Source organism: Drosophila subobscura, chromosome O (assembly GCF_008121235.1).
Source record: "Drosophila subobscura isolate 14011-0131.10 chromosome O, UCBerk_Dsub_1.0, whole genome shotgun sequence".
NCBI classification, from domain to species: Eukaryota; Metazoa; Arthropoda; class Insecta; order Diptera; family Drosophilidae; genus Drosophila; species Drosophila subobscura.
Window position 1 is genome coordinate 6,986,878 of NC_048533.1, and position 24,595 is coordinate 7,011,472.

Sequence of the window (24,595 nt, forward strand, 5' to 3'; positions counted from 1 at the left end):
TTCTTGTCCACCAAAATGTTGTGACCAAATGGATGCCATTTTGGCTTCATCTTTTTAACCAGCTGAAAGGAAACTGAGGTAATCCATTTGGCCAAGAAGATTTGTTAGCTTAGGTGCCTGTCAATCCATTCTTGGTGCAGGCTTTTATTTTTACTTTGTATATTATTTGGTTATCGTTAAAGGAACAAATATAAATATTTATGTACAACTTTGGTAACAAGAAAAGTTATAGTTAAAAATATCTTAAAAGTCTATTAAATTCTGTATGAAATCAAAATCCACCTCCAAGGACTCTCCAGAAGAAGTACTATTCGTATCCCAGCACAAGTTTTGCCCCATTAAATCGGCTTGGGTGTAAGAATTGCTGCTGGGCATCTGTAGATCTTGGGGGAGCTCAAAAGTTGCTTCAGGCGCAAACCAATTGGTGGGCCAATTTTGGCCATTTTCCATTTGGTTGTGGGGAGTCTCTGCAATCGGCAAGGGTGCTGGGCAGAACTCCTGGAGGTAATCATACGCCTGATAGGGAGGCGTTATGTGACCTTGTTGGAGGGACCGATCAGCAGGAGGTAGAGGCACATCAGTAGGATGTAGGAACACTTCCTCTTGGGGCACTACCGTAGCCTGTTGTTGTGGCATACTCTCCACATATTGCAATAGAACTTCCACAATTTTTTCGTGCTCCAGGAGGTCGTCGTTTAAGGGCATGTCGCACAATTTTGTGGGGGTAAGAACTCCCTTGGACACCTGCTTATTGGCCAGCTTCTTGCTCTTCATGCGACGATTCTGGAACCAGATCTTCACCTGTCTTTCGGTAAGATTCAAGCGCTGGGAAATCTCAATGCGTCGTGTACGTGACATGTATTTGTTCAAATGGAATTCTCGCTCCAACTCAAGCAGCTGATGGCTGGTGAAGGCCGTGCGGGATCTCTTGCACTTCTCCATGGATTTCGTTGCAGCTAAGGGCACGGCTTCCATGGTCAACGGTTCACTGGGAAACATCTAAAAGTTTATATAAATTTATAGATTAATTTCAATGAATTGCTTTAAATGTTTTACGGTAAAACATACCAGAAAATCACAAACAGTTGATGAGTTGTCAACAAAATAGTTTGTATTATTTGGGGAGAACATTTTCTTCGCTTGTCTGTTGCTTGTGTTCGGTGACAGTTTGGTTTTTTAACTAGATGCCAGAGAACTTGTCTCATTTGCTTTTATACCAAACACCTCAGGTACAACGCCCACACACTGCACCGCGAATCGGATCGGTTATGTCCTTTCCCTACCTGTAGGACGAGCACCGACGCCAGGGACTTTTGGGCAGCCGGCTGGTCTGCACTCTCTCTCCCTATCAGGGCCGACAACTTGATGTCGCGACTATCGGAATCAGAGTCTCCTCAGTTAGCGACACTTTCCACAATGGCGTGAGGCCTGATTGCGTCGTTTGTGTCTAATGATGGATAGCAAAGGCTCGAATCTAATGGAAGTTTGGGAGGTCTTTAAAAAGGCAGTGAAGTAGCCTTTGACTCGAAGTAAAGGGTGAAGTCCATATACCATCCATCCAGTTCTTATCGGAAATTCGCACTTTTAAAGGGACTTTTCGAAACCTCCCCTCAAAGTACAGCAAAACTTTTGCCATCAGGCCCATGTCCAAACCCCAATTCCTCTAATCAGGTAGCCATCCATCATGAACGAGAAAGATTTCGGTTTTCCCCGGGGTTTTCCATGCGAGTTATGAATATCTGAGGGTTAGGCTACCTGTTTAGCATAAGAACGCGATCCGAAAACACTGATCCTCTGGCCATAAAACGTGTGTGTCACTTCAGGCTAATCCAATCACCCGCTATAAAAACATCTTTAGGGGCCCATCCCATCGGGACATGTGCTACGTGCTGCTAGACGCAGATTTGCATGAGTTCAGGCTTATGCAAAATCCAAGACGAGTTCTAGTCCTGCAACAAGTAGTCCAATCTGCAGTAGAATCGCATGAGTGTTCAGGTGATCATGGGGGAAATCCTTAGACCGATCCTTAGCCAATGTTCAGTGTGAACGTTTCGTTGAAGGGTGCAGAAATTTTAGATCTTTAATGCCGCGTCTTGGTTGGATCACTGCAGAACTTTTGCGGATGATAATTTGGCAGAATAAGCAAAGATATCTTACACTTTTGCAGTTATTTCTTGCTCAAATGAATTTCCTATATGCTGAATATCACCCAATGAAGCATAAATACTTTCACTTTTATTAGGCCCATCAAAAAGTGGGCCACAACATATGGAATATAAATGACCAAAACATGCATATCCATTTAGGCCCCAATAAGTAAAAGCTGCCGCCCACTCATGTAATATTATGTGTAATAATGTTATTTACACCTGTAATGGCATACAATACATATTTATATCTACACATAATTACAAATATTTTACGGTGGGGTAATGTCTCTCCATTCTCCACTCTCCACTGGAATGCACTAAAAACAGAGCGTGAAAAAGACCGAGAGACGAGCGCGAAAAAAGCAAAATAAAAGCGAGAAAACAAGCGACGAAAAACAGTGAAAAGAGAAAGATTGACAACATGATGGTTAGACAAGAGAAGAAGCGCTGCCCAAAACAAAAAGAGCGATGAGCAAAGCGAAATGTCAAAAATACCCAAAAGCCAACAAAAACCGACAGAGCAAGAGCAAGAGAGAGGGGGAAGGAGGGAGAGAGGAGGCGGCTGGCTGCTGCTGTGCTTTTGCTGCGCTTTCTGCTGCCTGATGCTTCTTTTACCGCTGCTTTGGCTGTCACTGTCGCTGCCTCTGCTGCACCTCTGCTTTATCCCCTGTTTCTTCTGCCACTTGTTTATGCCCTTCTTCTTCTACTGCTGTCGCTGCTGCTGCTGCTGCTGCCGCTGCAGAATGTGTAAATAACAAAAACGAAATAAATTCCGTCACAAGCAACACGTTCAAACTAAATAAAAAAGCAAAAACGCTCACAACCAGCCACGAAGGAAAAAAAAACGCTCAAGAGCAGGCACAAAAGATACAAAGATACAAAAGTATAGCAGTCGACCAATCAGCGCGCTGCAGGCCGTCCATGTGTGTGTTTGTATGTACGTGCAGCGAACTCCACCCCCGGCGGAGAAGAGCGCATGCGCAAGTCCTGAGACTTGGAAATTGCCCCCGAAGCACACTCAAGTGCTGGTTGTTTCAGTGCGTTCGGTGTTATTGGATGGGTTGGTTGGTTGCTTGGTTGGCTGCTGCTCTCTCAAAGCTCTCGGGCCCCACGCGCACGAAGCAAGCCCCAAGACCCGCCAGTCGTTGGTTCCCGTTCACTCGGTCGGTCTCGTTTCGCTCCCACTCGCAGGGTCTTCAAAGTCGCGACGGAGACTCGGAGAATCGAATATTTATAACTATTATAGAAACAATTTAAATAACAATCGTTATCAAATAGTTGGCTAACATTAACTAGAACAAAATCTTATCGGAGCCGCATCTTGGCCACCATTGGAACCAACCCCACCTGAAACAGCAACAAAAACAACAACAACGATATCGAAAAACCGGTTACTGCGCACCTACCCAAAGCCAGACAGAGACAGCTAGTGTGTGCGTATTTGAGTGAGAAAAGTGTCTCCACAAGTTTATACGAGTGTGAGTGAGTGAGTGAGTGAGTGTCACTGTGTGGCCATTGACGATCGAGGCGACGACTCTCTCGCCAAGTGAAAAAACTCTTTACAGAGTGGAAAAACCAACAACCTCCACATACGCATACGCACCGTGGGGCTGATTGCTGCTGCTGTACTTTAACTGTGTGTTTTGGCCGTTTCGCGTCGCCATGGCCGCCGCCATCGTCACCAGCAGCAGAGGTGTGTGCAACCGAAAGCGATACTAAACCCAAAACTGTCGTCGGTGGCAGCAGCACTTGGCGCTGCAGCGCTTGAGTACACAACCAACGGTCGGCCATACAATATTCCGGTGCTCCCAATTTCCCTTGCCTTACCTTACGCCTCCTACGCGTTCTCGTTCTCGTCGCGGTTGTCGCCTCCATTTCGGACCCCACAGATAAGCCATAGGACCCGCCGCATGGGGGTCTATTGCAAACAGAAGAAGTTCTACTACCAAAAACCCGCATTGCAAAAGTTGTGCAAAACAAAAAAGGTTAAACTAAACAAATTGTGGTGGAAAATGTGAAGAAAAGTGAAGTGAAAAGCCCCTAGTGAAAAATAAAATAGATAAACCTTTTAGAACAGAACATTAAATGTGGATTGGAGTCAACACTTGAAGATCTTAACGAAATGGTAGGTGAAATTGAAATCATTTTTCAATTTAAAGCTTGGTGTTATTATTATATCTTTTCAATAATAATAACAGATATAATAGATATCTTTGAGAAAATATTGTGTTCTTTCATTTAGAAATATCTTCAAATGAGGCTTTTTTTTACGGACTTACAGATATTTCTTGACAGAATATTCTGCAGTACAACAAGAAAATGTCAAAGGTTCATAAATCGTGATCTTTCGCAGTCATAAAATTATAAAAATTATACAAGCTTTTTGATAGAAAAAATGGTGTCTACCTCCGTCGGCTTTTTTGACACTTACATTTTACCCTTTTTAATACATTTTCTTTGTGGTTCTTCTGACTAAACAAATTATACGTATTGTATGTACATACATACTTACATACATACATACATACGTACATACATATGTAAGAGACCCACTCTCATCAAAATATAAACCTTTGGAATATTTCTTTAAAATATATTTGCTTTCCGGCTTTTCTTTCGAACACTAACCTACATTTATATTTTCTTTTATTGCAGATTTCTAAGCAGACGAATACTTAAGACTCTCGCAAGCCCAAAATAGACAAGAGATAAGAAACTGAATAAGAAAAAACAAAAAATTGAAAGCCATGCAAGAGGTCTGCAGCACCCTGGACACAACCCCAATGGGGACGCAGATCAAATCGGAGTCGCCTCTTAATCCGCTGCAGGTGCAGACGGGTGGACAAACCGCACTCCCTGTGGGTGGTGTTGGCTGTGGTGTTGGTGGCGCAGCTTCTGTTGGTGGTTTGGTGGGTCAGGGCCCGCAGCAGGGTGCTCCCGCCGTGCCGGCGGTGATGCTGGTCAATAAGATGGCCTCGAACTGTGATAAACGGGCCGCGGACACGGCCTACTGGATGGCCGCCTCCGAAGGTGGCTTCATCAATTCGCAGCCTTCGATGGCAGAGTTTCTCAATCACCTGAGCCCGGAGAGTCCCAAGATGGGAACACCTGTTGGCGTTGGAGGTGGCGTCGGCGGCGGTGGTGTCAATGTGAATGTGAATGTCGGCGTCGGATATCCGGTGGGTGTGGGACCAATGCCACAGACACCGGATGGCATGGACTCGGTGCCGGAGTATCCCTGGATGAAGGAGAAGAAGACGTCGCGGAAGAGCAGCAACAATAATAATCAGGGTGAGTCCAAGATCAGCGGAACGGGAGAGTGAAATGCGAAACTCTCATTAATCAAGAAATCAATGCCATTTACCTTGCAACACGATGAGTAGGAGACGCAGCATGGCGGCGCCTTCTCTAGAACATGGCACCCATACCACCATACCCTTTCCTTTTATTTCCTTTCCTTTTTCTTACGTTTGCCACTCGATCAGAGACACACACGCACTCGCTCGTCTCGTCTCGGGGCACGGCTCCTTTGATGGACAGCTTCGGAATGATGTGCCGGCAAAGATCTGTTATTTGCGATCATTTGTAACAATTTTCGAGGGGCAGACTTGAGAGCGACCAGACCAGACCAGACCAGTCCTCGGACTGGACCGGAGCAGAGGCCAGAGCTCGCTCTGGAAATGCTTCATTTATTTCCCTTCGAATGTGTCGATTTCATTTGCGCAAGAAATATACGAGTATGCTCGAGTAAGAAAGAAATAAGAAAAGATCGAGGCAGCCGCATTTAAAATAAATGAGGTATCAAGGTTGTCCGACCATACGTTTTCCTGTCCATGTTGCATGCCACTCCACACTCCCCTCTCCCTCTTGCTCGCTCTCACTGAGAGCGATTGCAACCTGTTATTTAGGTTCATTTGTCAAAATATTTTTTCCTGTGCCCCTTTTTGCTGCTGCCTTCAATCAAGGGGGGGAAAAGGCAGCAGCACCGGGTGCCATGTTGCAACTTGCAATTGCAAGCCAGGCAGGGCCTGGGGATAGGTTTTGTGTAGCGCATACAATGTTTCGCGGCTGCTGCTGCATGCACCATTTTAAAGCTTTGCCTCCCATTCGCCATTCTCCCAATTCCCCCATTTACTTCGCCCAGGGATACGGGAGGGAGAGAGTTTCAATTAATCACTCTTATCGGATGGACAGAAGGCGAGCAGCAGCGGAAATTTAAATGTGTGAGAAGCGGTGGAGAGCAGAGCGGAAAGAATGGAAGAAGCTTGGCCGCTGCTTTAGATTTCTTTCCAGCTAAGCTTAGCACTTGGCAGCGAATTTAGCAAGCAGAGAAGGCGGGACGATCTGTCTTTCTCCATCACTCCTTCACGCAGTTAAAGCTTTGTGGCTGCTTTACCTTTTGCTCACAAAAGCTTCGCCTGTGAAAATAAACTAGCAAGAGGAACAGGCGAAGCTTTGATGATCTCTCTTGCTCCTGCTATCACAGCTTTGCTTTGGCTATGAATTCGCTGCTATGAGAACGCGCCTGGAAATAAGAGAGAGAGAGAGAGAGAGAGAGAGCGCATTGAGGTTGCTGCATTTATGACTTCTGCTCTCCCACGAAATTGCTAAGCTTTCTGGTCTCTGCTCTCGTTTTTTCCTCTCTGAGCTTTCCCCTACCATTCCTAAAGGAAGATCCTCTGTCTGGTCAGCGTATTCCTAATCTACGCGTCTGCTGACTGCTTTTCTGCAGCGTTAACTAATGCAAATCTCCGTGAGATTGTTTGCCCCTGCTCTGACTTAAACTAATAGGATACCAATTAATATTGACCACACACTCATACCACTCGCACTGCCCGCCACCATCATGTTGACAAATGAGTTACACTAATCCCCTGGAAGGTGTCTAGGAACACAGTAGTAGTTGCGAGTCCTAGAGTATGTTTAACCTCAGAATCCCAACACGTGGCTGCCGCAGTGCAGAATGTGTTCAGACAAGCAAAAGGCAACATGCACGAAATATTCCCCAGAGAGGGGGAAAGAAAATCTTCCCTTTTGGTTTTCTGGTCTCGCTCTCTGGTTCCCCGGGTGAAAGTGAGCCAATAAATAGCCGTGAAGCATTCCGAAGCGCCCGACACTGAATCCCGTTGAAGGGTCAATACATCTTTTCACTGCCACACACTCTGCGGCAAGGGACTCACTCGGATGATGGAGGGGGTGAGGCGAGGACGACATGCTGAGCGATATGGATTACAAATGATGTTGTAAATGTCTGCCCATACCAGGAGGAGATGGAGATGGAGGGAGAGAGAGAGCACACCGCTGTGTTCTGTTGAGTGTGTGTGTTGGCTGCTTCGTGGAGTGTTTGTTGAACAGTTTAATTTGTTAATGTTGTCAAATTAATTCCATGTCAAACGGTAAACGATCTAAACGAGACTCTAGAGGAAAATCTTTATAGGTAAGCGCACAGGGAAATGGCTTTTGATTGAACCAAAAGGATCAAAGCCTATAAGAAGAGACCTCGGTTCAAGAAGGGACTTTAAGAATTTGTGACCTTCCTTTCTACCTTTAAAACATGCTCTACTCAAATATATTCGCTGAAACCAAATCAACAGTTGAATTAAACCTTAAACTGCCACACCTCCAATAAGCCTATGCCAATACCCCACATAAAATGCCTTTTGCCGCCTGGAATAACAATTTGTATCCATGTTCCTGCTTCCTCCTAGCGGGAGCACACTCATTGTTTGCCACAAATTGTTTACAACGCATCCTGAATTTTAATGCGTGCCGCATGGAGTGCCTCAGAGGATGAGTTCCATTCCATGTGGAGTAGGAGGATGATTGTGCCACCAAAATTGTGCCTGTACGCGCACTCGAATGAGTGGAAACAATAAAATTTGTGGCAAGTGTTAATTAGGCGTAATGAACCGCAAGCAAAAGTTTGTAATTGTCGTGCAACATGTTCAAGTTTTCAGCGTCAAGTATCTGCGAGATACTTCATCTCTTCTGTGGAAAGAAGAGAGTGAGAGATATGCAAGATTTTCTGCGTGGGGAGTGGGGAAACCAATAAAAAACAATTTGACTTTGCTTGGGGAGCGGCGGCTATTGAAAGGCGGCAATTCATTGGCAGCGCCATCTGTATCATCCACTCCACATCCACTCCTCCACTCCACTCCACCCATCGACCATATGTTGCGCCAGGACCAAAAGCAGTTCATCCTGAGTCCTGGTTGAGGTTTTCTGTGTCCATGGGCTGAGGGGTTCATTCGGGGTATAAAAAATGCGTGCGGCACGACTGGAAACTTACCCCCCGAGGATTAGGATTATAACAAACCATTTATCATAATATTTATGTTGATGTGTTGTGCTTTTTCTCAATGAAGGTCTCGCCTCTCACTCACTCTCGCTCTCGGTGTCGCGGCGCGGTGCCTTTTATTAATTTTATTTATGATGAGTCATTTGCACATTTATAATTTTAACCTTTACACTCGAATTCATTCGCAAACCGAAACCCGTGCGAGTGTGAATTACAAGGGGAGTCCATTTCAATTCCAGATATGCAGATCGCAAAAAAAATTTAACAGATTCCCATATCAAAATTGTGTTTGCGTCGCAGTGGGGGTGGCAGTGAAGGGTAGCTGAAAGATTTATTTAGTTATTGACTGAGAATAATTGTGTGGTTGACATAAATAGACATTTGATGGTGCAAATTGAAGGGAAGGTCTATCTAATATCGAGTAAATTAGAGGAAATGATTTATGCCACTACACAATTTCAAGCAACCATTCAGAGGCGATCGTTAGTCGATTATTGAGGGAGATTCTCAATTTGATTCTTTATCGACTAACAGTAGTTACCTTAAATCTATAAAAAATAGAGCAATTAGTATGAAAATCACATAAAACTAATAAAAATAGTAATCAAAACCTAAATTAACAATTATTTTTGATTAATATCTTTTTTACGACAATTTGAAATTACAAAATCGATGAAACGTCGATATTTTGTGATAAAAAAAAATATTATTTTATATACAAAATGCTCGCAAAATGTTATATATTTTATACACGACCACAAACAGAGCTAATCCAAGTTAAACCCATCAAAATATATGCCATCAACCCCTTTCGTAGCTCCCTCAAAATCCTTATTTAGATCCATCAAACCACAAAGGTCCCAGTAGATAAGTGCCTCCCGCCTTCTCCTGTGCGAAAGGTAAATCCGACTCCATTGCACTTGAAATTCATGTCGCCGAGCATTAAATTAATTGAGCCTCGTCAAATAATTTTTTGGTAAACTAATTACGCGTCAAACGATGAAAAATTTCCATGGGCTCGTCTCAGGATTTCTATCTTTCACCTCAGTTGGGGAGCAGAGCCGTTCGCATTTTTCGGGGTCGCCTTCAATTAATTGTTACGACTTTATTATGGAGATAAGTGCACAGCGTCTTGGCCGGAGACAACAAAAGGGTTCTAATTGGCAGAAAGCAGGATTCAGCCAGGATAATGCCGGGCAGACGTTTACGCCCCAAAGGGTTTTTCCATATTTTTCTTTGGCTTTTTTCCTGTGCTTTTTCCTTGGGTTTTCCTTTCTGTTCGCCCCTCTGCAGCGTGACGGTGGAAAAAAAGAATCTGTTACAATTAGTTAAGCTCGAAGGCCGGCGGCTGGCCCAAAGTAAATTTTAAGATTATTATTATTTTAAGCAATTTTTTTCGCTGGCTTTTTCTATTATCTACAAACTGATTTGTCATTATTTTTTAAAGCGCAAAGAGGGCGAAATTTATCAGGGAATTATAAACATTAATGTTGCAGGGGAGCTGCACTTGCCAGCAACTGCTGCGGATAGGAAAAACTGAAAAAAAGAGAAGAACTGCAAACTGAAATATAAACCTTAAAAACCATTCTTACGTTAGCCATCATCTCTCTCCATTTTTCCTTTAATTTCCATCTAAAATTGGTCATTTGGTTGCCATTTTGCTGGCAAAAGTTTGACTAACGTCAACCAATATCGATTTAATTTTATTTCCCACTCATTTAGCTAAAAGCGTTTCACTGAAAAATGAAAATATTTGCTCACGATTAAATTAAAAAAACTGGAAAAACTCACCAACAAAAAAAAAAGAAAGGAAATGCGAGTTGGGAAGGGAGAAAAGTGTAAGAGAGAAAAGCATTTTATGAAATGAATGCACTGACACTCTGGCCTCGCCTTTGCCTTTTCGTAAAATTTGAATACATTATGAGGAGAGGGAGAGAGAGAGAGGGGATGGATATGGACTCCCTGCAAATAAACTGCTGGAGAACTGCTGCCCCCAACCCCTGCTCTGGACCTGCCACACCCCCAAAAGAAACCACCAGAACGACGGACGGACGGGCATGACAATGACACAAAAGCCGCGCACTTAATCGCCGTGGATCACATTCCGTAAAAACCGCGACGATAAAAATTTTTTACGCTCCATTCTCTGTGTACTTAGTGAAATGGAAGGGACATTGCCAGGACTCCCACTCCTAGTCCTTGTTCCCGGAGAAAGCCCCCCGCATGGCGGTTGACCCGCCTGTCCGCATATTTCGCTAAAGAAGATATCTCTCTGTCCAGTTTTTTCTCTTCCCTGAAAAGAAAATCAAATCTGAAATTATTTTCAATTTGTAAGCGATTTATTTTTATGTCTTTTTTTCCTTCCGAGCCGAGACGAGACGAGGCCAGGGAGAGAGTCTCAGCCTCATTGCAGATCCCAGTTTAAACGATTTGTAAACATTTGAATTGGATTTTTGGGCCATAAAAATTGCTTGTTAGCGACTTTATCACGCGGTGCTCTGTTGTTGGCCAAGTTGTTGGCATTAGTGGATATCATGAGTAGCGGGGGAAGTACTCGTACACCTATATTTATTACCCATACCCCCATATTCCGATAACCAGTACCCGCTTCCCATAACTCAACTGCAAAGTTAATCGCATTGCATTCCACTTCACTGACAATAGATGTGTCAGACAAAGGTGGCATGGCTGTGGTTGGTGGGAGTGCTACTGCACACTTTAACAACTATAATAAATTAATAAATTATCAAGTTTTTGCATAAAATACAGTTTTACTTATCAATGAGCGCTAGAGTAGTACTATAATTACCGTGAAGGCCAGTGCAAGGGTGTTGTCAAAGACAAATGAGTGTAGAAATTCTAAATAACTTTTCAAAAATTAATAGTAAGAATGTTATTGCTGACTGGTGCTGAAGGAACAGGAAACAGAAATAGGAAGAAGACTCTTCTTTCTTCCAGATGTAGGAGTTAGCTTTTTAAATGTAATGTCAATGTAATGTCCTACAGGAATAGCTCTATAACTAGGTAGATCCTATAACTCAAATTCCATATTAAGGGGAACAACTAACAATGAAAGTCTCTAACAATCATTAGCGTTCAAGAATTAAAACCAAGATTAAGTCCCACGAAATGGCTAGGCTATTTCTTAATTTTTCATTAATACTTTAATTAAGATATCCCTCAAATAGATTCATTTTACACTCAAGTTATTTCCTGTTACCCCTCACATCACACCCCGAATACGCAAATACATAATCGCAGCCCAGAAACATTAATTTATTATAAATATATCATATTATATGAAAACCTAGTTTAAATCTCTGATTAATGTGAAAACTCAGAGAAAAGGTCTTCCCACAGCCAGCAGCCACAAGAACAACAGGCAATAAAGTGAAATATATTTAACGGCGTTTAAAAGAGCGTGAAAAGTCAACAAGGACACACACACACGACCACTGCCAGGAGGAAACACACACAAACACACTCTCACATATGATAACGTCGTAACCCCTGGATAACCCCGGTTAACCCCTACAGGCGGTGTGTGTGTCTCTGATTTAAATAAAACTAATGTTTGTGTGGAAAATGGATTTTATGTGTGCTGTCATCGTCTCTCCCTCTCTCACTCTATCTCTGTGTGTGTGCGCCTGTTGACTTTCCACAGTTTTTCGGCGTAAGGATTCCTCTTCCTTATTCAAATTCACAAAACGGATACGGATTCATTCGGTGGCAAACAGATTTAAAATTTCGCATACGCTTAGCACGTGAATGGGAATATCCTTGAGAGGACGACGACACACCGCTTTCCGTCGAGTCATGCATCATATCTACAGCTGCGGAAACCCCTGCAAACATTGGGAGGGGTTCCAGTCACATCCTTAAGGATTCGGTTTGAGTTTGGGTGTTGGTTTCGTTTTCGACAGAGGTGAGAGGTTCGAGTTTGGCGGTTGGGGTGTGGGGTGTGGGGTGTGGCGCGCGTGGTTGACACGTGATTCCGTTGGTCGTAAATTTTCCAAAGAATTTTCAAACATTTTTTAGTGCTTCTTGTAGTTTTTAATTTGTGGCTTGTTGAGCACTGTGTTAACGGTTATTATTTATGGGATTTCGCTGGATGATAAACCAAAATTATGTAGAGACCAAGTCTCAAAAGCGGATATTACCTGAGTGATAAGGTTCTGTGGAAGTGTATTGGAACGAAGGTTGATTTTGCAACCAACCCCGAAAAAGAGTGCCACCAAAGGGCGGAACAGACCGAAAGCTGTCACTTGGGGATGCTGCTGCAGATGTACATATCTGTGTGTTTGTGTGTGTGAGAGAGTTTAGTATGTGTGTGTGTGTGTGTGTCAGAGAGTGTCAAGGCATCATCCATCATTTTGGACTTGACCTTTTTTTGGTTGAGGCTAAGCTTCCGTTTAACAGGAGTCTAGCAAGCGAATCTTTAATTTTTGATACGAGTATATGCTAGGAATAGATGCGATGCACATGTCTCAGATACACGATACAAAGATAGTCGAAGGAGGGAAGGACGAACAGAATGGCAGTCAAATGTCAGACATGTCACATAAGCGACTCACTCTCTCTGTCTCTCTGGGAAATCTGCAATGCAATGTCCCATTGTAAATGCTGCCGATGATTAAGCTGGCGAGAGCACATAGTGTCCCTCTCTTTATGTATCTGTATCTCTCCCTGGTTTGGTTTTCACTTTTGTGTCGTGTTAAAAATGAATTTGTCATCTGTAAACGGTCTGACATGTTTGCCAAAAAAGAACAGAAAACGAAATCTTTTTCTCTCAGCCCATACATCAATTGTTGATTCACTGGTGGGTTGACTTCTCTCTCCTCATCTCTCTCTGAGGTCCAGAAGTCTTTGATTGATTTGCATTGAAAATCGTGATTTTAATTGACATGCGATGAGCGAAAGCAATCCAAGAGAGCAATAATTATGTCAATCTTACATCAGATGGTTGATCGATTGATCGATTCCACAGGATTTAAGGCTTTAAATTGAATTTTTGCACTACTTTAATATTACTTTAAGGTATCAAGAGGCAAGTTTAGTATTTATTGTTTCTTTTGTATAATATTTCCTTTCAAATATGCCCAATCCCCTATTGAAAATTCCTTTAGTAATACATTCTCGTATCCAAAATAATGAAATTGTAAGCCACATTTCCCACAGACAGGTACCGCCAACGTGTGATTCGTTTTGAATAATAAACTGTAATAATTGAATGTCCGCAACATAAATGTAAATGCACACACACACACAAATTACAACTCTTTTTGGAGTTATCAATTAAAATTCGTACCAACAATCCTCTTGGACAAATGGAACGTGATAGATGTAATATGGCATAAAAATGTCTGTAAGTGGGACAATCATGAACCAATAGAGAGGAAGGGATTGAGGTCCATGGTTCCATGAACTTTTTAATGGGGCCGGCCCCAAAATCGTTTAGCTTTAATTTGATGACTGGGTTTGGGAGGAAAATTGAGGGGGAAAGGTGGTGTGGAGAGGTGGAAAAGTGGTGCCATCGTTCAGATCATTGGCCAAATGATTTTTCGAACAATTTGTTGCTTCGATGGGGATGGATGGGGCCGCCTGGGGGGCCTAAAGAGCGTGAAATTGATATGCAATTAAAATAATATTTTTCCGGTCGAGTGATATCTAGAATAATTATTGGTTATATGGATATATCACGTATGGGTATTGTTATGGCCCAACAGATGTCAACAATGCAAAAATATCGCCACTATAAATGTGCTTGAAATAATAATTTCGTTTACCATTAAAGCTGCGGTTCAAGGATTTTTGCTTCTTATTTTTAATTCTGCCCCAAAACCAAAGGCTAAATGGACAGGGAGACAGAGAAGGGGGGCCGAGTGAGAGTTGGTTTTGGTGGAGAGGCAGAACTGAGTGACTGCTGCGGTTAATGGCTTTTGAATGCAAATTCAATTTTATCGCACTCTGTTCACTTTTTAATAAGATTTTCCTTCGCTTTCCGGCCCATGCTCCTCCCTAGCCTCTCCATATTGTCTGCTGGCGAAAGGTGCACTCTGCTGGAAATGAAAATTAGTTGCAAGAATCCCAAAAAACAAAAAAAATAAGTACCACAGAGAGAAAGAAGAAAGAACTGAAAGAAACGCTGCGACCTGCGAGAAATGCTTTTTGGCGCCACAAGCCACCAAAACCTGACTGCCTGCTGCCCCGTGTCCCTGCCCTTGCCCCACCCTTTTAGCTATAGTACTGGTGGTGGTGGTGGTTGTACCTTTTCCTCGATGGGGCACAGCCCACAATCCAACAAATTGCGTTTCGTGTGCAAGAGTGGGTGGGAAAACTGTCAGAATGAATGAGTAGCATGGTCACACCTACTCGACTGTCAGTCATGGACATGGGCCTCCAGACTACGAATGGCAATGGGAAACGATAACACTCTCCCAAACGAAAAAACTGTCCAAGGCGTTGCCTTGAATTGGAATTTTAAACTGCAGAAGTAGCCATCTATAGATGGATGGATGGATATCGCTACAAACATTCTTTTCAATTAGGTAAATGGTCTTTGAGTATGATTAGAAAGTGTTTTGAGGTGGAACTAGCGAAAGTCTGGGAGTAATGAAGTTGGCGCTCAATGGAGTGGCAGCTAAATGGTAATGAAGATTTTTCAATTATAAAAGAACGGACATAAAATAAAATAACTAGGAAGCTAACATTTACTCTAACTATACCACAAAATTTACAAAATTCAGCACAGAACGTACAGAGAATCTTTCAGCTGTATAATAATTTGAACAAGTATTTTCTGATTTTTGATCCTATTCCTTATTCAATTCTTTACCTTTCCTACCGTAACAAAGCTCTTTAGTTCCTCAGGTTCTTAGTGATTTCCCATTCAATATTTTTACCTTTTAACAACAGATTAACCAAACTTTAAAGGACTTTTTGTAACCTTTTGAGAGAATAAATGATTGCACCTATAAAGTGGCACCCAAAAAACCATTAAATGTTCGTCGATGTGTGTAAATATTTTAAGACTCCTGCGACATAGTTTCCAGTCACCTGTAAGGGCAGCAGAAGACTGTGATGCATCGCATTTCATACGAGTATCTGCATTCTTTTTGCTTGTTTTTTGGGCTGCTGCATTTTTCCTCCATAAAGAATCCCCTGTACACATGTGTGTTGTGGCAAACTTTCTTTCTTTGAAGTTTAGCTTGGTTCAAAAGTGGAAAATAATTAACCTCAAAGTTTTTGGTAAGCGGAAGTTTCCACAGTCGACACATGCAGCACGTAACGAGCGGTCAAGTGGACACTACCCCCAAGGAGTTTCCTCCTGGTCCCTCAGTACTTAATTGAGAAGTTTCGATAGCAAAAACAGAGGGGAAGTTCCCCAGTCCAAGAATGTCTTAAGGAAGCGAAGTTCTCCGCAGTCTATTATTGGAAGGAAGCTAAGGGGTTGGAAGATGATGACGATGATGATGAAGATGGGTGGAAGGCAAATAAAATCATGCTGTCGGAAATAATAGCGTCTGGAACTTAATTCCGAGTGGGGGTTTGGGGTTTCCAACTGGGGCCCAAGTTTATGCAGTTTCATAAGCAATATTTGATATTTTTGGTGTGGCAGCAGCAGACACAGCTGTATCAAAGGAAGTGGGAACCATCTGCATGATTAGCAAATATTTTTGTTTCGATGATCAGGGAGCATTCCCATTCCCATTTCTACATGGAAGCTCCTGAATGTGACTGGCATTTTGTCTGTCGATTTAGTCTGTCAGTTATCTTTTATATTCCTACAGTTAAAGATGGAATAAGTTTTTGGGGCAGAAAGTTGCATTTTTACTAGAATTTAACCGTTTTCGGAGGGAAATTGTCTTTTGCCTAACACTTACATACAATTTATTGTAATTTTCTAATCGAAACTATCTTTCTGTATCTCCATTTCAGGTGATAACTCCATAAGTAAGTACTGCCCCTACAAGAAACAATACGATTACTCATCCATTGCGCAACATACAATATATTTCAACCACAAAACAAAAACATATTCCAATTGGCCTGAAAGTACGAGTATAACCAAAGAAACCAAAGAAACCAAAAATACATTTTGCATTCGCTGTATGAGACAGATAATACGCTTCAAGGTAGTAGATCCCTCAAAACCGCAAAAGCCCTGATTAAATGTTATTAAAAACATTTTTGCCAGCCTATAGAAACCTTTGCCAAAAAACCGCAAAACGAAATTCATGAAGTTTCAATAATTATTGTATAATAATTTCGCTTGAAAAAAACCAAATATAATTTCTGTAGAAATATATGAGGGACTTGTTTTCTCGAACGACCATTTTGTGTATCGAAATTATCTAGAGTTGACCCAAACCGAGAAAAAAGTGAACCTAAACAGGGAAGAAAAAAACAAAAAATTGAACCAATCAAGCGGATGACCATTTTGGAGACGGTTTCAGCGGAAACGTCGCTTTTTCATGTTCGTGACCAAAGTTTAAGTCTGCTCTTTGGGAACGGAACGGGGAGGTAGGGAACACAGAGACAAACAGAGAATCAGAAAAGAGAGACAGAAAAAAACATACCAATTTTTACCTGAATTAAATTGAGTAACGAAAACACGAAAAGTTTTTTAATGCCTTGCAGCAGACATTGAAGGTTGAGGAGAGGTACATAAATATGTATATATGTACATAAATGTAGAAGAAATATAAGTTTGTTTATTTGTATGTATATGAAGACCATTCCTATTTGATGTTTTTTTGTTGTAGTAGTGAAGTAGGGGAGGGGTAGTGGTAGGAGGAGTAAGATATTGCTGTACATAGAGAGAACCAAACACGCTACCATTTTTTTGGGCTTCTATAGACAAAAAAAAATTTATATAAATTATTATGATTACTGCAGAATAAACAAGGCTTAGTGTAAAAGCATAAATTAAAAATATTGGCGAGCTGTATTTGATACATAAGTCCTTCAATCTAAGAGTTGAAACTTACACATTTAATGAAAAAAGTAAATCAATTTGTGGATGTCATAAAAATGATTTATCCACGCTCAAATACTCTTCAATCGAAGAAATTTAATTATTGATTTAAAGATATGAATATCCAGGGTTTCCTCATCTAAAGATATTATTCTATTTAGCTTACGTTTTCTTCCAGTGTACCTCTGTACACACGCTCTCTGCCTTGACCAGCACTCAGCACTCTCTCCCACCGCTCTCTATACGCTTTTGTGGTATTGGTAGTGGCGGTCGTTGCGGAGGAAATAATTACATGATTGAGGTACTCCACACACACAAACACACTGGGAACGTGGAAAGGGCAAGCAACACTTGCATGAATACCCACAATGACAAACACTGGGCCACCACACTCCCTCCCCATCCATCCATCCCCTCTCTCCATCTCTCTTTCTCTCTTGAAATTCTCTCGTGTTTTTTTCGTGGCCTTTCAGTGGTGGTCGTTGTCTGATCGAAAAGAACATGTCAGAGGTTCCTGACCATTGCATGACTTGGCCACTGCGTCCCCTGTCTGCACGTGTGAGTGTGAATGTGTGTGTGTATATCTGTGTGTTAAAGCACCGACATATGCACGAGCATGAATGAATGAATGGCTCTGGCATGGCGGCTTTTTTATACATACCCGGTTCTTGTTCGTGTGCTTTTTTTCCTTCTTTCTTTCGTAGTTTTTTTCTCCTTTGCTTTTTTATAATTCACGGCAAAAGACCGCAACAAAGACCGGGGCCCAGAGCAATTATTGTATCGGTTGCTCCCTCGTGCCGCCACCCGTTGGGCCACAAAACTGTAACCACTCGCTTGGCCAAGAGCGTGTGTCCAACCCTCTCCCGCGTGTCCTGTGAGCCCTGTGTGTTTGTGTAAGGACTCTGCTGTTGAGGTCAGGGAATTGTCGTGTGGTTATTGGCTGGCTGTCGGTCGGTTACCTCACAGGAATCTAATGCAAACACAGCGAACCAACAAGAGCACACACAAACACCATGGGATACATAAGACTTATGCAATACATTTACATAGAGGACTGAATAGGAACATGGAAAAAAAAACACTGCAGACACGACGAAAATATGCACCAGCATTTAGGTGGAACAGAATTTTGTTATGGAAAATTTCTACCCAGGTTTTAGAGACATAATTACACTTTTAAGGGATTTTACTTTTAACATTTACACGCTTTTTAGTGCTCAAAAACTAGGTTGAAACCCTCGAATATTTGAACTATAGATACAAATATCCAGAAATTGGCAACAAAACTATTCTTTAACTTTTCTACTCTTCAAATTCCCTTTCAATTTTCATTCCTCTAATAAGAACTCTTCTCAGCTGTTTTTCTATTAATTTTAATAGTTTTTTGTGTATGGCTAAACTTTTCGCCACATTAAATTTAATGTTTGCCATCCTTTTGTCCAACGATAAGTATAATTTGAGACTTCCTCAATTGTTCTCTTACTTTTTCCAACAACCTCCTCGAATAGATCATCTATGACGACTACGCGCCAGCTTGTCCGTCATGAGGATTTACCATTAATTTTGCCCTGACCTCTAAAGTTCCGCCTCCAGAAACAAAACACAAAAAAACACTCCCCCATGCAGCAGAGACCTTCAGATAGTGTCTCCCCCTCTACCTCTGCAACTGTGGGCTCCGTTCCCCCTCGATTGCAGTGGCAGGATTAATTTCTAATTTCGCCTAATGTTCAGAGAGTGTTGGGCGGCCGAGTGTTCGATGTTTACATTTTGGGTGCTCGTGTTTTTGGTCTCGTCTTCTAATTTACCTTGATGAAATTGTACCGATTCCCATTCCCATTCCCATGACCAGGCCTCGGACCCAGAGAGTAGAGACCAGACCCCAGACCCATCCCAAGCCCTGCCCTATCCCCGGGCTGTTTTTGTCTCTGCCCTCGTAAACGCATTCATCGTTGTCTCTGAGCCGAGTCTCCGAGTCCGGGGCTATGTCTACTACGGCTCTGAGTCGGAGTCGGAGACGGAGACGGACGACCAGGGCCCACATGTTTGCATCATTAATCATGACGTTTCAGCTCTGACACATTTGGCCGATCGGCGGCAAAGGCAGCAGCAGCGGCAGCAGCAGCAACGGCAGCAGCGCTCGAACAAACGGAGGATTGTAATGAACACGTTTTGTAAGGCAGATAGAGAGGTATTACTGTAAGTCAGAAAAAGACAGAAACTAAGAGACAGAAGAAGACAAAAACTAAGAGACAGAAAGAGATAAAAACTAAGAGACAGACTGCCAGACGAAATACCTTACAGAAAAAACCAGCAGAGGATGAGACAGACGCACGTCAACGATGGCTCGCGGACAGCAGCAGCAGCAGCAGAAGCATCGGCAGCAGCAGCGGCGGATGCGTACGCACAGCGAGTGGGCCCAATGCCCATGCCTCTTCTCGTCAGCGGACAAGAGACAATGGGCCACAATTTGAAGACAAATATTTTCACAATGGTAGCAAAAGACAAAAAGACAGAAAGAACAGAGCAAACAGCAAACAGTAGACGAAGGCAAACTCATGTAAATATTGGCCAAAAACTATTTACGAGACTATTAGCTGCAGTTATGGACAAGAGACTAATTGTGGCCAAGACTCCTATGGTGCCATGGGAGGGCGCTGAATCGTTGTGAAAGGGAGAGTTTATGAGGCAGGGATTACGAAAAGATAATAGAAACATTAGCCAAAGGGGCAGGACATTATTAGAAGGGATTGCATAAGGACATGTGCAGCTTAAGGACGCGACAGATACGGGAATAATTTATTATGGAAACATTGGAGATAGTAGTATCAGAAAACATATAGTTGTTGAAGGATTGTGTAGGGAATAAGAAAATCTTCATGGATGGAAGAGTTTTGTAATTATTTCGAAGGTACATTAAGAACATGTATGACAAATATACATTGTTAATACAATAAAATTAGAAAGAGTTTGGGTTGAATTTAGGATCAATTAGGAGGATTAGGATAAATCTGATTTATATATAATTATACGAAAAAAGAATCCTAAGGAGATTTCATCATATAAACGAAAAGATTTCTTTCTAGAATACTCACAATTCGAAAGCTGGAGATTTCCCATTAAAAGAGTCTCGCCAAGCAGTTGCTCAACGAAATGTCCCTTCCTTTTTTGCGTGTAAATTCAAAAGCCATAAAACTTTAAAGATACTCTCCTTTTTATGGTGCTCTTTTCACCTTAACTTATTTGGCGCTTCTCTTAAGCGTGAAATATTTAAATTCCTCTCTTCTTAAAGCGATACTCGTGAGCGACCGCTTTTCGACAAGTTTTCTGACTGAAAGGCCATTTGTCCTTGGTATCAGGATAGCTGCTACTAAACCAAATCTAGGTTGACTTATATACTTCCTTTTCCGGCAGCGAACATACGCTACAACTTGGCTCTCAAGCGGCTGTTCGTTCGTAGTCCTTACAGCACCTCCTTCCACCTCCGCCCATATCCCATGGCTTATGTTCTTGGGGATTTTTTATGGCTGACTGTTGGGTGGGGGTTGTGGGTGGAGGATTCAGGGTGGAGGTGAATCTGGATCTGGAAGGAGTGTACTTGGCGCAGAAACAGAATTTTATGCAAATATCCTAATCAAATTCACATTTTGAAGTTCAACTGTTTTATCCAAAAGTTTTACCTACCCGAAAGCCAGAAGCCCGAAGTCTGAAGCCTGGAAGCTGAAGCCAAAAGCTGGCAACGTCGTCGAGGCAGCAGGGCAGGCGTGTGGCAGACGTAGTCGAGACGCGCAGCAAGCCAGAATAGGAGGATGCCACCCATTTTTAATTTATTTCCACTTAGAAAAAAAACACAGAGAACGAAAGCCAGAAGGAGCAGGAGCCCACACACCTTTCCTATGCTCATCCGCAAGCCCGTATCCGGTGCGTGCGTCCGGCGGAGTTTGATTCTCGTTTGGGTTTGGGGTTGGTGTTATCGGGTGTTCCTCCCTCTCCCTCTCTGGGTCCACGGCACACCGCTCTGGCCATATCCTCATCCGCCCCATGCGGCGGTTGTCGCCCATATTTTCACTTATCAAAGCGCTCTTCTTGCCTGCCCCACCCCACACCTCCTAAAAAACCACCACAAACTTAAATCTGCATGTCGAAAGCGATTAAACAGTTACCGCTGCCGCCGCTGTGTGCGGGGATTGTGGCTGCTTCTTCGACATCAGAGAGTGGCTTCTACGAAATTAAAACAAAAGCAGCAAAAAAGGGAAAAGGATAAAAATTAGTCACTGCGGTGACAGTAATTCTCAGGCAGATGCCGATGGCCCCACCAAGTCCCCAGTCACCATTCACCATCTATAGCTGCCCCGCTGTGGTGTCTGTGTGTGTTTGTGTGTGTGTGGAGCATTCGTTGCGGCACTCGGCAACAACTGTGCAACATTCGTGCCCATCCTCGCCATTGAGTGATTAATTGCAATTTAAACGGTTTCAATTAAGGCAATGCGCATCCTTCGGTCCTTGCAGTGAGTCCTCCCCTGAGTCCCTGGAATCCCGCTTACCGAACGATTCCCCGGATATTATTTCGTTTTTGTCTCTTATTGATGGAATCGATGGCAGTGATGGACAATTGTTGAAAGGAAATTAGCTAAAATAGAAAGAAAAGACAAAAATGCTTTGCCCATTTATGTGTTAAATTGAATTAAATTTTGAAACTGTTCTACGAAAGAATAATTCACTTTTGTTTCTATGATATATGCAGCTTAGATCCACATAGAACTAATACTTGTGTTGTACTCGTACCTCAATTTCCTAAGATCTTAAAGCGACATTTCCACTTCATTCGTACTCCCCATCGATGGACACATAATCGTTCCTCGTAATGCCACAATCATTTCATCAATTTCGTAGCAACTGCCTTGAAATATACGAGTATGTGTCCCCTAAGCTCAATTGACTAGCAAAACACTTTCCATGAATGATATATGCCCAGAGAGCTATGCATAAATAAGGGAAATAAATGTACATGCCATACAATATACAATGGAACTATGTGACACAGAGCATATGTCGCCACCTGTGTGTAATGCCCCGAGGGCTACACAGGGAGTTGACAAGAATATGGAATGGAGAACCCTCCCCCAGCAGGGGGGAAAGGTGGAAACTTTGACGGCTAGCAAGACAAAATGCAAAACTTTTGGCCAAAAATACAGAGGAGAGTCAGCTCCTTAGGCAAATTCGTATGTGAAACATTTGGCAGGCAGGCGATTTATTTAATGTCTTTGCCATAGAACAGAGCTGGCAAGGACCTCAGGGGGGGCAGGCCATGCCATGCCATGCAGTCAGACAGGCAGGCAGGCTGCAGGTTTCAGTGATTTAAATGATTTATGTCTCAAGACTTTGACTTCAGGGTTAATATTGGCCAAAAGGCACAGAGGAAAAAGAGCAAAAGAGCAAAACCAAAAAGAGCAGCCACACCAGCCACCACAAGAACAGAGCATATTTTAGGGGACAAATTTACGCACTGCCAGAGAGCACAGAACATGGCAACCATTGGCTGCAACTTGCGTTTCGTGCCCCATAACTCATATCGAAAAGGCGGCGCTTGTGGCAAATTGGAGGCTCCAGCAGCAGTCTCTAGAGAGAGAGACGACAACGACGACGAGAATCTATCCACACAGCTGCAGCATTTTGAACGCATGCGAACACCCGTTGAAATTCAATTATCGGAAACCGGATCGCAAGGGTACCCAGGCGGGGGCATCACGCATACGCCATGTTGTCGGAGTCGTAGCTGGAGCCGACCCGCAATTAAAGCGGCTGCCGCAGCCGTTAATTAATTTGCATTTGCGACAGGCACAGAGGAACGCACGCACACAAACTAAAACTTGTTGATTACGAAACACGCTAGACGCGAACTAAAAAGAAAGTGGCTACGACTAAAGTTAGGCGAACGAAAGATACGCTTTAGAATAAGGATAGGAAAGGTTAAAGAATGCAAGAAGATGAGACTTATGGGTGGTCTCTGCATAGATGCAGATATGAGAATTTAAATAAGAATGAAAAAGGTTAAGCTGATTTCGCAGAAACCAATATACCTTACCATAAAAAAGGAAGGGTATGAATTGCTTAGCCATAGTAGATAGCATTGTGTCAATTAACCAATTTGTGTTTGTTAGCCCGGCCACAGAGTCACATAGCAGCAGGCCCCCCGCCATTTTATCGAGCGAAGATTTATAGCATTTTTAAATAGTTTTTCGCTGTTAAGTGGTTTGTGTGATGAAAGCTTTAGTTAGAATGTTGCAAAATGTGTGCAAATATGCAAAGCTAATTGGCCAAGAGGTCATTAAGATCGAAATGGGAGTAGTAAGCTTTGAGGTAAGGATCGCTTAAGGAAGTGTTTAATGGAACGAGCAATGGGGTAATTGAAAAAAATATATGCCTGGCAATGAAATTGTGTCTGTGATATTGTAATAGAACGGATAGTTGGGTAGAAAAATAATGTAAGTATTAATATAAGGGAAATACATATGATTGTCATAGTTCTTCCGCGTATTTTATGATCTGTCTATGACATTACTAAGAATTGTATGTACCGTCTATGACCTCTCTGCTGATCTATAATTCCCTCTTTCTGAAAAATTAAAGTCAGATCTTGAATGCTCAATTATTTTCTCCAATTGAAAACTACTTTCTGCAGCAATCATATCAAATATTTACCATTTTCCATTTAATTAGAAGTAAATACTTCTACTGCTGGCCGCTCCCCTTAATTCCTTTCTACTCTCTTTCTCTCTCTCTCTCTCTCGCTTTCTTCTTTCCCTGTCTCGGCAACCTATTCCTTCTTTTTTCCCTCTAGTTTTAGTCGTCGCAGACTTTTCGCGTTTTCCTTTTGGCATGCCGGAAGTGACTTTTGCTTTTTCTTTTTCCTCCTTTTCCAATGTGGTTTTTTTTTTGTTTCTTCCACAATGAATATAATTTTTTCATGCCGCCGGTTCGGACTGTTCTTGTTGTTGTTATTGCTTCTGGTGCTGCTGCTGTTCGTGTTTAAAATAAGCAGCAAAACTTGCGAAGCGATAAAAATGCCGCTTCAAGAAGTGGCAAAAGAAAACCAACGATGATGGAGGAGAGGAAGGTCCAAGAACAGGAAAATGGCCAAAAGAAAAAGAAAGATATAGAGAAGAAGAGAAA

The 24,595-nt window shown here is 42.4% G+C and overlaps 2 protein-coding genes across 3 annotated transcripts in view; one reads left to right on the forward strand and one right to left on the reverse strand.

The window, feature by feature from the left end:
* Positions 1-243: 243 nt before the first annotated feature.
* Positions 244-1,163, reverse strand: LOC117898734 (protein zerknuellt 2). Its single transcript, XM_034808354.1, has 2 exons — positions 1,069-1,163; positions 244-999 (listed from the first exon to the last, which is right to left on the reverse strand). The coding sequence occupies exons 1-2, from the start codon at positions 1,129-1,131 to the stop codon at positions 244-246; spliced, it is 819 nt and encodes a 272-aa protein (XP_034664245.1). The 5' UTR covers positions 1,132-1,163.
* Positions 1,164-4,163: 3,000 nt separating this feature from the next.
* The window catches only part of LOC117898629 (homeotic protein proboscipedia), a 32,322-nt gene continuing 11,890 nt past the window's right edge, over positions 4,164-24,595 (forward strand). For both annotated transcript variants that reach the window (XM_034808188.1, XM_034808189.1), the window contains exons 1-3: positions 4,164-4,275; positions 4,806-5,441; positions 16,387-16,401. In XM_034808188.1, coding sequence (XP_034664079.1) covers positions 4,898-5,441; positions 16,387-16,401 — 559 coding nt within the window. In that variant the 5' untranslated portion in view covers positions 4,164-4,275; positions 4,806-4,897. The remainder of the gene's footprint in view (positions 4,276-4,805; positions 5,442-16,386; positions 16,402-24,595) is intronic.